The 15565-nt window shown below is 38.6% G+C and overlaps 1 protein-coding gene across 1 annotated transcript; it reads left to right on the top strand.

Moving 5' to 3' along the window:
* The first annotated feature begins 5485 nt into the window (after window positions 1-5485).
* On the top strand, window positions 5486-11294 carry LOC121078011 (ovomucoid-like). Its single transcript, XM_040573702.1, has 4 exons — window positions 5486-5633; window positions 7813-7832; window positions 9956-10083; window positions 10651-11294. Exons 1-4 carry the CDS (start codon window positions 5570-5572, stop codon window positions 10694-10696), a joined length of 258 nt encoding a protein of 85 aa, XP_040429636.1. The 5' UTR covers window positions 5486-5569; the 3' UTR covers window positions 10697-11294.
* Window positions 11295-15565: the final 4271 nt, after the last annotated feature.

A 15565-nucleotide genomic window follows, 5' to 3' on the forward strand; every position in this document is an offset into this window, starting at 1 on the left:
GCACTGAACACAGACTGACTAATTCCCTTCAGGGCTTTTTGTGGGTGCTCCTCATCTTAAAGAATGCTTTACAAATAGTTGATGTACTTAATGAGGCACTAATAGGTTGCAGTAGGAGCTTGCTATCCTCTATGTGCTCCCACCATTAGAGGTGGGTAAGCAGGCACTTCCTAACATCAAAAGGGAAAAAAGGCTTACATTTAATTACGGGTTTTGTGAGAGAACACATACTAAGATTTCAGTTCCAAATGCTTCACATCCACCCATCCTTCCATATTGGCTTTCAGTTTTTCCCTCTTCATAAGTTGTAGCTTCTCTCTTATAAAAATCATAGTATTTTTAATGAAGGCAACATCAACGTATGTCCTCTACCTTTGCTCTGAGACATTCAGCAATGTTAGAAGAAACTTCCTCGAATATTTCAGTTTGACTGACTTCTGTGTGACAGAATTTCAAAGTGCAAACCACCTGGAAATTACATCTTGAAATATAAAACAGAAGGCAATTTAAAATAAGACCTATTCAATACACACTTTCCAGTTCATTCAATGCTTCATGTTAAGCTGTTAGTGCCTATTTTGCATATCTCTGTGAAGGAAGAATCAAGTCATTGAGCAATGGTGTGACACCAAGACAAAAGGATTCACAAGGTAGCTGCACAACAGTGGATATCACAACATTGCAATTTATCTTAAAGATATCAGAAGATACAAAGAAAAACAATAAAGATCAGCTCTAGCCTTTGCAGATTGTTTCTGTTGTTGTTGTTTGTTTCTTTGGTTTTTTGACTTTCTAGAATAACACGTGAAATGTTCAGCTGGGATCTGTCCCAGCTTGATACCTTCAATTTTACAGAAAAAGTCCTTTGATTTTTCTTAAGGTGTGGAAAATAAGAAACTCACTTGCCTTCAGGCAAATACCCAAATGTTTTGGCACAGTTTGATGACTTAAGAAATACATCACTTGATTCTCATGCCTTCCATTGAGCAAGACTTTAAATTCTTAATTAATTGCACATGGGTGGACAACCCTAACCACCTACACACAAAAAAACCTGAAGGAGTTTGTGAACTGGGTTATGTATAAACATGCACTGGAATCACTAATACGTCAGAATTCCCACTCTTGACAATATCACTATCAACCTTGGCTTGTACATTCTTCCCAGTGATACGTGGCTGCATGAGTATGTTTTTAGCTATTCCATGTGCCTTTTTTTCAGTGCTGTTGATGTCCTCAATGTAAGGCACTCTGCCTTATGAATGGGAACAAGCTACTATACATCAATACTTTCTGGAATGCAGCCAGATAACATCCTCCCATGCAGAATAAAACAGGCACTTGACTAATGACTTGCTGCAGCAGCATATTTGGCATCACATTCTGGCTCTGCTCAGAGCTCCAAAAATAAAAGCAATATATCAAAAATTGTGACATATATTCTCACACTCAGAAAAACATGCACTGCGTATTATATCTTTATCAGATGTAACAGGCCCATTAAAGCTAATAAACATTTGCTCACTACGTAAAGACTTTTTCTTCTTCAAAACAACAACTTGGAGAGGTAAGAAGTTGGGAAAAGACAAGATACAGTGATAAAAGTAGAAAATTATCAGAGCCCCCCAGTAATATACATGTATTCAAAACAGCACCCCCCTGTCTGATGGAAACCAACACGAGTTTGCTGATGAGGCCAACATTTTACTTGGACTTTTTCAATCCAAGCAGAGTATTTACCATCAATTTCAGAACTAGTTTTAGCTGTGGTAAAAAGGCCTACTCATTGAACTCTGGGAAGCAGATATTACTAAATAGGTCTGAACATTTGTTTTGCAACCAATCATACTTCTAAGTAGCTAAAATCAGTACAACTTACTACTACTCTGTTGTCCATGTCTGCACTGTGAAATCTAGAAATGCTGCCTCATAAGGACAAATACAATATGCCACAAAATCCCTAAGCAGGTGACTGCCAGCAACAGTTCACATTCACCTACACGAATCACAGATTTGGTGTAGGTTGGCACAGACCACTGGAGGTCAGCTGGTTCCACAGATCCCTGCCCCACCACCAAACCATGGCCAATTTAGAAGAGTTTTTGAATATCTCCAAGGATGGAGTTCACGTAATCTCTTTGGCCAACCTATTCCAACATTTGGCTACTCTCATTGTGAAATTTGTTTTCCTCACTTCTAATTGGAATTTCTCTTGTTGCAATCTGCAGTATTCTTTCTCCTCCTTTCACTGTGTACCTCTAAGAATAGTCTGGCTCTGTCTTCTCTGTACCCCCCTATAAAATAGCTGAAGACAACAATAAGACTTTGCCTCTTGTCTTCAAAGTGAGCAAACTAATTCTCTCAATCTCTCCTAGCATGTGCTTCATCCCTCTAAACATCTTCTTGGTGGTCCTTCACTAGACTTGCTCCAGTATTTCAGAGTCTTTCATGTGCAGGGGACCCAGAACCATACACAGCAGTCCACACACAGCCTTGTAAGTGCCGAGCAGAGTGAAATAATTATTTCTTTTGACTTGATAACCGTATTCTTAACAATACAGCCTAGTATGTGGAGTCAGACTTCTTCACAATGGGGCAAACCACTGTCTCAGGTTCAGCTTGTCCACCAACAGAAGAACTACTCTGTATTCTCCGCTCAATATGCTTCTGAATATTCTTGGAGGCAGCATTTTGACTTGGAAGAACCTTTGGCCTACCTGAGGATGACAGGTCTCAGGCTGTCAGACCAGCTCCGTTTAAAGACTACCAGAGCAAACAAGTCTCTGCAAGTTTGGACAGAAAAGTGCCTCAGATGAAGCACATTTTCAGTCAACTGGTGAATATCTTTGCACTTTGCCAATATGAATTCTTCCCATTCTTGAAGTTAGGCAGATGGATATTGAGGCATTTTGGTATCCTTTTAAATAGGAGTTGTAATAAAGGCTTTGTGGCATTAATTTTACAGAATTTCATTTTGAGATTTTGCATCTAAGTATTACCTCATTGTAGAAAGTGAAACCGAATATTGCTTTCTGTGTATGGCATTTTTCTTCCTAAAGCTTCAGGATATATTTGATGTTTCAAAATGCAAAAAACTCCAGTTTTGTTGGATCTCTGCTGTGTCCTACTTCTAGTGTTCTGCCTCTTAGGCACCCTACAATATATCACAGCTTCTCATCAGATATCCATTCTATCTAAATGGTCTGGGCAAGCCCTACACAGCTTAAAGTCTGTTGCTCAGAAAATGAATGATAATTTGATTTGGAAGCCCTAATCAAAACACGTAAACACTACCTGAAAGGAAACATTCACACCATGGATTTGTTGTTATGGGGCACAGAATAAGCATCAGGAACCCTTTTGATATTACGATAACTTTTAAATGCCAAGAAAAATCTCAACCAAAATCTGTCTCACTCATTAGCCCACCTCCATATATCTCACTCATTACTCCCACCTCCAAACGTGCTGTCTTCCTTTCTTCGCTAGGCCTCAGAAAACCTTCCTACAGAAGTCTGTAAACAGATGCTTATATTCTTTTGCTAGAATGATGGGATGGATACTGAGGTTGCATCAGACAGTGCACTCTGTAGCAGCAACTTAGGCAAGACGGTGCAACCAAAGTGGGAGGTTTCCTCATACCAATGTCAAGGAAGCTGCGTGTTCCGTCAGGCTGCAGTTTTACAGTTTCAAGTAGTCCTCTGAAGTCTTGTTTGCTAAAAACTATTCAGACTAGGAGTATCTTCTTGATTGTTTGGGGTTTTGTTCTTGCTGCCTAGAGTAGCAATCATCAACATCAGCCAACAAACATTTCATGAATATTCTCTATGAATTCATTCATTCACATTCTAAGCCAGTCTTTTGGGCTTTCCAGAACCAAAATTCCACTGGCAGCCCACAGCAGCCGAATCCAGACCAACTAATTTAAACCATAGCTTGTCTTTTGTTAACTGCACCTTATAGGAACACACACACATATTGCCAAAGCAAAAAATAAATAAATAAAATCTGCAGGCCTCCACCCCAGACCAGATCTTCAACTATCCTGTTCTTCCCCTATCTTAATGTGGAACTTCAATTCAATGGCATCTTTCTTTTTTTTTTTTTTTTTTTTCCTCCAGAAGTGATGAGAAATTAACCATTTATTCATTATCTGCATTCTTTAAAGACAAGATGATCAGTATCCCTCTTGCTCTCCACACAGAAGCATGAGTTAGCAGGGCCCAAGGTCTATTTGACATACTACAACCTTTTTTGAAAGGATATTCAGTCCCTCTGTTTTTACTGAATTTAGCATATATGATCCTAACTCCTGCATGGCATAAAAGCCCCAAGCTGTCTTGCAATGTAGGAAAGGTGATCACTGAAATATTGTGAATTGTACGGTGCTCAGGGATCTTTCATACTGTGACAATTTGCGCAGCTACACTCCAAATCACTAAGCAGAAGGCAGTTCTGGACAGATGGGTTCAAACAGAAATATGGTCTCAAAACATGATTTTTCTTTGCACTTTAGGAAAAGACTCAGATCTGAGTTTTCCATTGTGCCACTACCCTTTGCCCATATTATAAAAGTAATGGAGTTATGCCTGTTGTCACTAACACACTGGTATGTTGGATTTGTTTAAAGAATCCTGCATATGACACTCATTGCACTGGAACTGTCAGCAAAGGAAAAGATGGGCAGGCAGAGGGCCCTTCTCCCTCTCACCATGACAGCAAATTTGACAGTAACTCAGCTGGATGCACAATGCCTGTGAACTCATCACTTCTCTTCGCGAGGCCGTGGAATACAGTATTTTTGCTCCTTTCTTCACATCACATTGTTTCTGAGCACCAGACTGGTGGAACTTCAAAGGCAGAAGAACACTGAAAGGCTAGGAGATCCTCTGGGCTGTGTGTGAAGGTGAGTGTGGGTATTCACACAAAAGACACACTTTTCCAGTCAGAACTACTCCCTCAAGGCAGTTTGAAAGGACTCAGTGCATGGCCATGTTAACCAGCATCTCCTCTGCCCACAGCTAGTGACAGGGGTCTCAAAATTTTCAGGAGAATAGGAATTCAGCATTTCAGCTACACTGGTATGAATCTTTTGGAATACTCCCAGTAGAATTATTATTGTTATAATTATTATTATTATTATATTTTTGCATGGGAATTATGTTCAGCTCTGAGAGTCAATATGGCAATAACAGATCAGCAATAAGTAACCACCTTACTGAGTCACACCTTGAACTTGCTAATGGAGATGGAACAGTTAATTAGGCAAGGGGATTAGCCAAAGAACAATATGTCTCCTTTATCAACACAATCCATGCTGTGACTCTCATCTTTGCCCTGTACATCTGACCTTCATGCTGTGCAGAAGACATTCTTAGTGACACTACCCATGGGCAACACCTTCTTCTAATTACCTTCTACAAGGGGGATTTCATCATCAGGGTTCCTGCTCGCTGTGTGTGTATATATATATGTATCTGCACCTACAGATGCGTGAATACACATTTAAGCTAAGTGTTCTGGAACCAACCTTGGAGCACAGGTTGGCTGTGAAACAGGTCAAGAAACTATGTCTGCCATGAAGATAACAGGCGCTTTTGTGCTCCTCACCCTGGCAGTTCTTTGCTTAGCAAGTGAGTAGCCCTTTTTTATTTCCTAATATATTATAGTTCTAATGTTTGAGTACTTCAGACTTCTCAGTCTACTAGGATAGGTAGCAGTGGTTGCTGGGCTGGGGTGGCAGAAAGTAAGTGAAATTTTATTCTTGTGCATTCGTTAGTAAGCACTATTTCACCAGCTTTATAGTTGCCAACTTGGGCAGGTGAAGCTTATTCCTTGATGGTGGTGTGCCTCAGAGCTGCCTTCTGCACTGTAACTAAAGAGTGAACTGCAAAGTCTAGATACTAAAGCAGTTTTTTTTACCAATTCATTTCTTTCTTTGATCTGAGTGCATTGCTCGGAGCTGATGAGATCCTTCTCCTGCCAAACTGAGCAAGCAGGAGATAGTTGATTATGCACTAGCCATAAAAGATGCTGTGAATAACCTCCTTTACAATGCTAATTTGTCAGGATGGAGATCGCTCTGAGGCGCAAGTTGCTCTATGGTAAAATATGGACCTTGGAGGAATTTCTTGAGTAATTTACTTGTAATTCACTTGGTAATTTATTTATTTTTTAGAGCAAAAACTTTCAGAAAAAAAAAAGTATATTTAGAATAACTGAATGTGGGGAGTGCAAGTCTACTCTGCATATATATAGTATAATGTGGTCCGATAGCCATATGAATGTTAAGTAAAATACAATGAAATTACTAAAACAAAACTGAAGTTATGAAACATAACCCTTTTCCATTTTGAATGGCTCAGAAAATTTTGCTTTCAAAATCATCTCAAAATCAAAATTTTTATGAAAAATTACAATTTCTATGATATAATATGCTTTTGATGAAAAATAGTCTTTCAAGCAGTTTCATTCATTGCAATGGCAAAACAAACAAACAAATATTGCTTTCATAAGAATGCCAGCAAATCCATTCCTTGGATGTTCTAGCTTATCTTCTCTGCTTTAAAACTTTAAGGATCAATCCTTTTTGAGCCAGATCTTTTTCACCTTAACTCCCAAATACATAGTGGGTACAAAAAGATTACCAGAGAGAAAAAAAAAAACAAAAACCTTAATGTTTTTGTGGACATAGGTTAAATCTGATCTGATTCCAGAATCATGAAAATTCGGTAAAGCTTCTGAGGACATTGACCAAAACTTAACATAGCGAAAAATTTATGCTAGTTTTCTTTACTTTGGGTGACTTTATTTAATCAGAAGATGTAAAAAGCGCCATGGAAGTGAATTTTAGTGCAAAGCTGAATGTCAGCTGAATTCTGATTCAAACCAGCTGTACTTAATCAGAAAAATAAGAGCTAGAGCTGTATTGCCTTTTATATTACACTGCATTTTCTTCCTGCTCCTTCTGTACAGAAAACCACTGCCTGATAACTTCTATCCTTTTGAAGCCACAGAATGACAATTACAGGACAGGAGAAGAACAAAATACATTCCTAAGGAAAGTAACGAATGTGTCACCATAGTGGAGACATGCCAATGTTACTTGATTACTTTCTGGGAGGTGTAATTTGAATAGCTGGTTTGAAGGAGCTTTTTGAAGCCCCACCTGAGATCAGGGCTGCATTATATTAGATGCCATGTATATACAAAACAGGAGTCAATCCTTCTCCGAATAGTTTGGATTCCATATTGACTGGCAAGGGAAAACAATTTTTAAAGTGATACTATGATCCAAATTTCATTATCATCATAATCTATATATTTAGCATTATATTTTAATGAAGATGTTATCCTCGTTATAGACAGAAGATCAAAGTATAAAAGGACAGCATGACTTGCTTACAGCCACATATGATTTTTTTGGTACACCTGGGAATTAAAACTCACTCATGCCCAACCAATTTGTACTGAAGAAGATGGGCCATTTAACGTAATATTGACTCCTGGGTCTTTAATCTTTCGCTGATGAAAAAGGGAACAATAGGCTCCATTCCCTCTAACGACAAAGGCTGTTCTAGCTGCTGACACAGATTTCTAAGGTAAACAATGCAGTAAGACCCGCTTGTTTAATAGGTCCTGACACATGTATCTTATTCAACACTGAAAAACTATGTCACTATTTACTTTTAAGAAGGTAAGAGACTTGGTGTTGCTGGAAGGGCTGGTGCTGATGAAACCAGCCCAGTTGCAAACTGAGTATTTACAACAGTGCATTTTATTTTATCTTTTGTGATTCTGTTTATATTGCAGATGCTGCCAAAGAGGATGCGGTGAGTCATTTTCTCCTTTATTTCTTGATAAAAATACATAGTTTGTAACAACAGTGCACAGAGATTGATGAGGTCAGAGAAAACATACTAAACATTAATTAATTGCAGCCAAAAAAAAAAATAAATAAATCCCTGAGGCTGAGATATGTGGTTTCCATATAGTTGCCCTGACACCTTCCAGATGTTTGTTTGTATAATGTAATCTGGGCAAGAGAATGGGTAAGGCAAAATTATAAGCCAGAGAAATCGAGATTTTTTTTTAATATTTATCTGGTGACATTATAAGGCTTGCTTGGTGACTTTCAGATCCTAAATCATGCACCTAAAGATTTTAATTTATCCCTGACTATGATGGAGCATCCATCCTGGTGTCATCCTCTGAAACAAATGAGACACTAAGTAGTACAAGTCCATGCTCAGGTGACCAGAGACAATTCCTTGAGGGGTCCAGCGGACAGCAGCAGTGTATGGAAATCCACGCATGAACACACACAGAGCATGGCCCCAAACTAGCAAACATACACAGCATCCAGTGCTTGAACCTACACAGCCATACACCCTTTTCCAGGAAGAGACTGTTCCATTCTCCCATTTTACGAACCATTACATGTATATATGAGGCAAATCCACCCAGTTTCTAGCTTTTTTATTAGTTAGTGTTTGACCAATTTTAAACTGAGAGGTACAACTACGGAGATTCCCACCCATGCCACTGCCTCAGCTGGGTTGTGTTGTGGAATCAGCTGTGTCAGGTCTCTGACCTGCCTTTGTGATTGGGGTTAGGTGTGCTGCCTCCTGCTTTCCAGGCCAGTTTTTGAAATGCTTTGGAGAAAAGGGAAATGACCAAATGAAGGAAAAATCTAGGTTAACTAATATCCCAAATGCTTTTCTTATGGGACACTGGATTTGAGCCTGTAATACCTAAAAGAGTGATTGGTTAATGACCCTTTTGCCAGAGGAGCTAACTCAATCTGCCAGTCTTCACTGCAGCCGTAGCACAGGCTGCTGGAGGAGCTGCCCCCACACAGTTCCTCATTCATCACTCTCATGCAGACCGTGGACAAACACTGGTGTAAAAATAATCACATAATCTGCAATAAATTCCAGGTTTTGGTTGAAGTAAACTCCTCCTTTTCACTAGGAGGTAGAACGAAGGGAAAAAAAAAATCAGGCCATAACAAGAGAACAGCAAAGCTAGGTTTTGTTTTAAATACTTATGTTTATAACTTATTTTTGATAAATCTTCAGAAAGGACATGTTTCAATCGTAGTTTCCCTGCAAAGACAAATGTTTCAAATTCTCACTACGCTGCCAGTAAAAAGAGCTGAGCCAATTTTAGTTACAACAGCACATAAGAAGAGAGGTGATTTCCAAGGCAATGAAATCCAGGCTTTCACGGACAACAAATAGCACATTGAATAGAATACGTGAACTGCACAAGGAGCTCTTTGTTTGTCAAATACCAGGAATGACATTCATTTGACAGATGAAGATTGAGCTCCAGAAACAGGACAGGAGCTCTTTTAGTCATTTATTTTATTAGTTTGTACTCTTATTTTTATATACAAGTCTGTAATAAATATGATCTCACTAAGAGTCTTTCAACAATTTGTTTTTACACTAATACTTACCCAGGGCTTTACCTAATTCTGCCTGGCCAGGTCTCTTCACCAGTGTAAAAAGTGTCATAAGTTGCTATTTGTGGAATAAAGAGAAAGAAGCCCTTCACATCCTTAAAAAAAAAATAATAATTACTGAAATTTACTGACATTTGCAACCATGTAGAAAAAGATATTAAGACTCAACTTTTTGTAGATGAAAAACAGGCTGTATTTTTTCCAGTGATTACATTTTTATTTAGACAGACAGCAAAATCCCCGAAGGTGCTCACTATCTGACATTGGTAGCATCACACACATCTGTCAGAAGAAACATTCCTTTTTTTTGAGGATTAAGCTCAGCTAGCATAGATGGTAGAGCACAACTGACCATGCTTCTCTACAGCAGCTGACAACCTTATCGTAGATCAAAAAAAAATCATATATATCCATTATTTATGTAAGTGAATAGAGAATGTGAGAAAGATGTATTCCATCTTTAAAGAAATGATACTGTATTTGCAGGTAGACTGCAGTGAATACAAGAGGTTAGAGAGAGGAAGACCTATTTATTGTGAAAAACTCTACCAACCTTTTTGTGGCTCTGATGGGAAAACATATAACAACAAATGTTCCTTCTGCAAGGCTGTCCTGTAAGTAACATACTAAGTAATGACTCCCAAATAAGCTAAATTCTGAGATTATCTGAGTTCTCTGGTATTTCCACTCCACCTAAATGCTGTCATTCTGTTCAGGGTCTCAATTACTCTGTGTCTTTGCTTAAGAGGCTGCATTCCTTTGTCTCTTTCCTTATCTTTATAGATTAATTGCTCCTCCCACCAACAAGAGTCAGTTGATCTAAACAGATGACCTTGGTATTTGTGTGAACAGCACAAATATTCCTATTCTAGCAGAAACTGGAGGTTGGACAATAACAGAGTTGACTGAGCCACACGTGACTAACAAGGCATCTGGGCCAAATCAAGTCATACAAGAATTCAAAAGTTGTATTGGACATATCAGAAACTTTTCTTGCTTTTTATGTATATAACATAAATTTTAAAAGAAAGTGTTTTACAAATCAGTGCCTTCTTGTCTGCTGCAAACACTTATAGCGTCTTCTTTGTTAGCACTCTGTTGGCTGAGGACTTCATAGAGGTTTTAGTTCATAACGTTAAGTTTACTGTCTGCAATGTCTATGTCCTTCCTTTCTTTTGCAGGAGAAGTAGAGGAGCCTTACATATGAAGCAAGAAGGTGCATGCTGAATGATTTCTGTGGGACAGAGAAGAATGCTGAGAACAGCTTTTCACTGCCTTATCATGATCTCTTAATTTAATTTCATTCACCCTGCCTGTCCTAATGATGGCAAACAAAGCTCAAAGTAGACTTTTCAGCTGTGCGCTGTCATTTGTGCTTCCCTCTTATCCAGGGTGCTGGGATTGACAGTTCTGTCCTCCAGTTCAGGATTCTCATGAGCATTTCTGTTTCTCTAACAAATTGGTTTTCACATGCGCACTTCATTATATATTTGTCTCCATAGTGAAAGTTAAACCTTCTTACATTGCCACTTGATTTTAGTGCAGGCATTGCCTCAGCTCTCCTCGTTGGTGACGTGTTTTCTCTCATTTACCCAGAAACTTTTGCACACATTTCTTTTCAAAGGCCTCAGCTTTCCTGGGAAGTGTTTGGACTCTTCCAGTTTTGCAGTTAAATTTTAAATTCTCGTTTTTCTTTTAACTTTGTGCAATTCTGATTCATTTATGTTTAGCTTCTTAGTTTGCATGTTTATTACAATAAATGTAGACTCTTTTTATTTTTTGTCCGTGGCAACCTTTATAAAGAATAAATATATTGTATCCGTTATTTATAAAGGAGATGTTTCCCAAGTCAGAGAAAATAATTATAGAGCTGAAGCCAGGGACAGTGTGTTGGCAGAGCTATAAAAGCCAAAGTACAGCAGACAAAAGTTGTAATGCTAGCAATATGCACTAGATGGCCCCATGATATTGGAATTTACCCTGCAATCTGGCTATTTTTTCTCTCAAATGAAACAAATCCCCAAGTCTGTAAGACTGGATAAGCCTCATAGCAATGTCTCTGTTAAATCCTGTCATATAAACGTAATCATTAATGATTCTTTTAATTTCTGATAAATTGGCTGCTTTCAGACCAGGAGAAATTTCTGTTCTGCTATTACGTCCTTATCGTTGTTAAACTGGTTTATGTCTTTTACACTTGAATAGGCAGTCAAGGGAACACATTTTCCAGAATTAAAGTTTATGAATGACTGACCTTGCTGGGATTACACCTGAAGAAAATTTTGGCACTGGAATGTGCGCATCAGTTAAGCTGAAGTGAGACTCATACTTCAGAAGAATGGAAAATGAGAAAGGAAACTTATGTCCTTGCCTTTGAAGGCAAGATACCCAAAAGTCTAGCCATTCCACTGCTGGCTGACTATCACTGTAGTATCAGGCTGGTTGAGTTCTGTAACAGAAGGATCAAGAGGATTTGTTGGTCCATTGGATCTGTTATTTCTCTTGGCAAACCTGAGGACGTTGTTCTCATTCTTTGTACAGGAGAAGAGCATTTTTGGACTTTTGCAATCCTGATAATGACCAAATAAACAGTCTTTCACAGGCTACTTCTCTATCAAAGAGTTAAACAGTGCCAGGACACAACTGTGAGCACTGAAACTCCATCATCTTTACTTTGAAGTTGTTCGCGTAGCCCTGGCATGGTCCTGTCTTGGATCAAAATTCTTCCCAACAGTTCTCAGGCATGTCTTGGGAGGCTGAGGGTCACTCCCAGACAGGAAACCAGATGAAGTTTTGGAAACTAAAAGTGATTTCATACCATAGATGTGCCTGGACTCAACTAGCTGGCCTCTGCATGAGAGAGGCTCTGTTTAATTTGCTATTACACACAGATGTAAGCCTAGTCTTTAGTTTGATTTATAACATGAATTGGTTGAACCATTTTTAAAGTAAATGCCTGTTAAACTCAGTAAATAGATGCAAACCCTCTGGTATGTGATGTTGATTGTGCTGATTCTAGCTACTAAACAAGCTACAAAGGTCAAAGTGGATTTGAAATTCAACATTTCTTTTTCATCCTGACTTTGGTTCTCTAACAACTGAAAAAAAAATAATACATCACACAAAACAACCTGTGGGATAAAGGGCGTCTTAATCTCAAAGAATACCAAATGTCTTTTCTCTTTCATGTATACCTGCTGCCTTTCACATACTCAGTGGACAATTTGGAGGAGACCTTTCAAACTCAGAGAACTCAGAACACAAAATATTAATGGTATCTTTTGGGGAAGGGAAGTTAACAGTTCAACAATAGTAAAAGTTGTGCTCTCTTGATCACCTTGGCTGGGAAAACCTAGAAGAAAGATAAAACTGAAAACAACAGAAAATGAAAGGAAAAAAGAAGTAAGAAATGCTAAAGTAAATATCTCTAGAAAGATGGAGTGCTATATTCTAACCAAACATAAAAAATAACAACTATGCATTTTTATGTCAAATACAACTAAATAATGAGATAATTTAACAAGAGGATTCTTTTATTCTGACTGCATTTCCCTTAGGCATTGCATTTCTTGATAGCAATAACTGCTGAATGCTATGTAAACCCTGGCCAGCTGGATTTCTTAACATTATTAAATGCTATTCCTGTTCACTGCTGTGTCCCATGAAATCATAGAACAACCGTGAGGTTTATTCCCCACTGTGGGAAGCTTTAGAGTCCTTTCTAAGGTGCTCATAGTACATTAAAAACCTCCTTATCACTGGAGCATTCAGTGGCCACTGAAACTGATGGGGGGTTATCTATGACTTTGGCTTTAACTCAGCTTTCAGAGAGGAGAAAATTGGCATGTTATTTTCTAAGTGATGCACAAGCAGAAGATACTCATTTTGATGTCCCATTAAGGTTATCAGTTTAGAACAACATTCTTAGCCAAGGGCCAGGATAAAATTGGAAACTTAAACATTCAGACTAATGAAGATGGATGAAAGGTTTCTGCACAAACCATGGCCCTCTTCTCTTTGAAACTGAAGTCAAGATTAATTAGCAACTTCATGTGTCAAAGGATGGACTACTGCTCTGAATGCTGGATCACACAATGTGAGGAACAGAAAGCTCCTTGAACGAGGACTGCGGTGACTCTTTTCATGGTACCTCCCAGGCTGCGGTTCTGCTTGGTGTATTTTTCTCAATAAACTAAGACTTAATGTGTGGTATGGGTAGGGAGAAAAGTGGTGGAGGGGCTCATCTCCAGAGGTAAGCATTAGGTGCAGGTGGCATCTTTTTATCTTCTCTCTGAAATAAAGAGGCTAGAAATCCTTGTAATTCTAATATGAACAGAAAATCATGGATTTTTTCAGTCATTTAGTTATAGTGTGGCTTTTTTTTTCCCTCTGGAAAAAAGACAGATACATTACCTACCACTGAAATATTTTCTGAACATCTTTGAGAATCTAGTGAAGTGCCATGTCTTGAAGTTGCAGATAAGACATCTGACAAAAAAAAATGCTGTAATAAAAATTCTCCACTGAGCCACTGGACTATTCAGACACTTTTAAAGCATTTTTTCAATCCTCTTTAGCCCGATTACTCACATTAGTACCTCCAGCATTAATTAGATATGCTGCTGGTAAAGAGATAAACTTTAAATTTGTTCTAAGGTAAAGAGAAACTGTTGGTTAGAGCCACAAGTGTTCCTGACTTCTGGAGGAACAGCAAGATTAAGGGCTGTGTGCATGGACCAGTGAAAGAAGCTAGTCAGCTCGCCCTGCCTGTTATTTTTTTGAGTAGGACATGTACAAGGCATGAAGATGTAGGCAGATAGTGAAACTAAAGATGAACCAGTGGCAGCAAAAAAAAATCTGCCAGCATGAAATATCATTTTTCATCAGATGGAGTTGTTTCCTGTTAAAAGAGGTAAGATGAGAAAGGTAAGGAACCTAATTCTTTTCATACTGAATGACAGGAATTAATGGAGGATGTTGGCAGAAAATTCTTCTGCCTATCCTTGTACACAGATTAAAGTCAGCACTATTATGCATTCTGTTTATCTGCAGGCCCCAGCAATTAGGCTGTAGGAACACAAATGAGTGAGGTAAAAATTTTTCAAAGTTCAAAGGCTTCTGGATCTGTACAGTTAACCTAAAAGTTTCTAAGAACAGGGCATGAACATGTCTTGACTGAGAAAGATTAAATTGGGAAAACGAAGTCAAACTCTGATATTTCATCACAATGTCAGAAAATCCAGCAAACAATTTTGGGGATATTTCCTGTCTTCTGGCGTGGCCTGTTACATCCAAAGTCGATATTCACTCCACCTGCTTTAGTATATTCAGATATTTAAGCACCAGTGTGTGTGAATCAAACCTAAGATAATTAAGTTTCCTATGGAGCCAATGGACATCCACAGGGGTGACTGAGAGCCCTGTAAGTCTAAGTCTAAGCCTAAAATAGACAGTATATACATCCATCACAGATGCCAGACTCCTGGGACTCTAATTCTTTTCTCATCATTTCTGACATAAAAGAATAGTAGAAAGCAGCTGGAGAGCAATACTCCCCAACATGGTGTGCTTGTGCTATTTATCTGCCCGTGCTAGCATCATGTGATGGTCTACAGCTGCAGACAATGCTGAGAACCATACCAGCTTTTGCCACATACCAGAGCAAAGAATACGATTTGCATGTTGCTGTAAATGACATCTGAAAAAAAAAATGCTGAAGTAGCCAGACAATCTGGACAGTCAAGTTTGTGCAATGTAGCAATGACATAGAAATATGGGGAAGGAAAAATATATGTAGCTTGAGTGAGCTGATGAAACACGCTCAGATCCTGTTTGCTAGAAAATAAAATAGGGAGAGCCAGATATTGGCATAGAATGGAAAAATAGAGCAGATCTCCTTGCATTGATAGAGGACTAGAGTTTTCAAAACTCTACTCTGAAAAGGAACTGATGTGTCATTGAGGTATCTCTCTCTCTCTCTCTCTCTCTCTCTCTCTCTCTGTAGATATCTGTGTGTGTGGAGAAGGAAGGGTCTTCATGGTTAGGTCTTCTGATGCACCTTTTTAAGACAAGACATAATGAAATACAGGCCTGAAA

The sequence above is a fragment of the Cygnus olor genome, chromosome 14 (genome assembly GCF_009769625.2).
Source record: "Cygnus olor isolate bCygOlo1 chromosome 14, bCygOlo1.pri.v2, whole genome shotgun sequence".
NCBI classification, from domain to species: Eukaryota; Metazoa; Chordata; class Aves; order Anseriformes; family Anatidae; genus Cygnus; species Cygnus olor.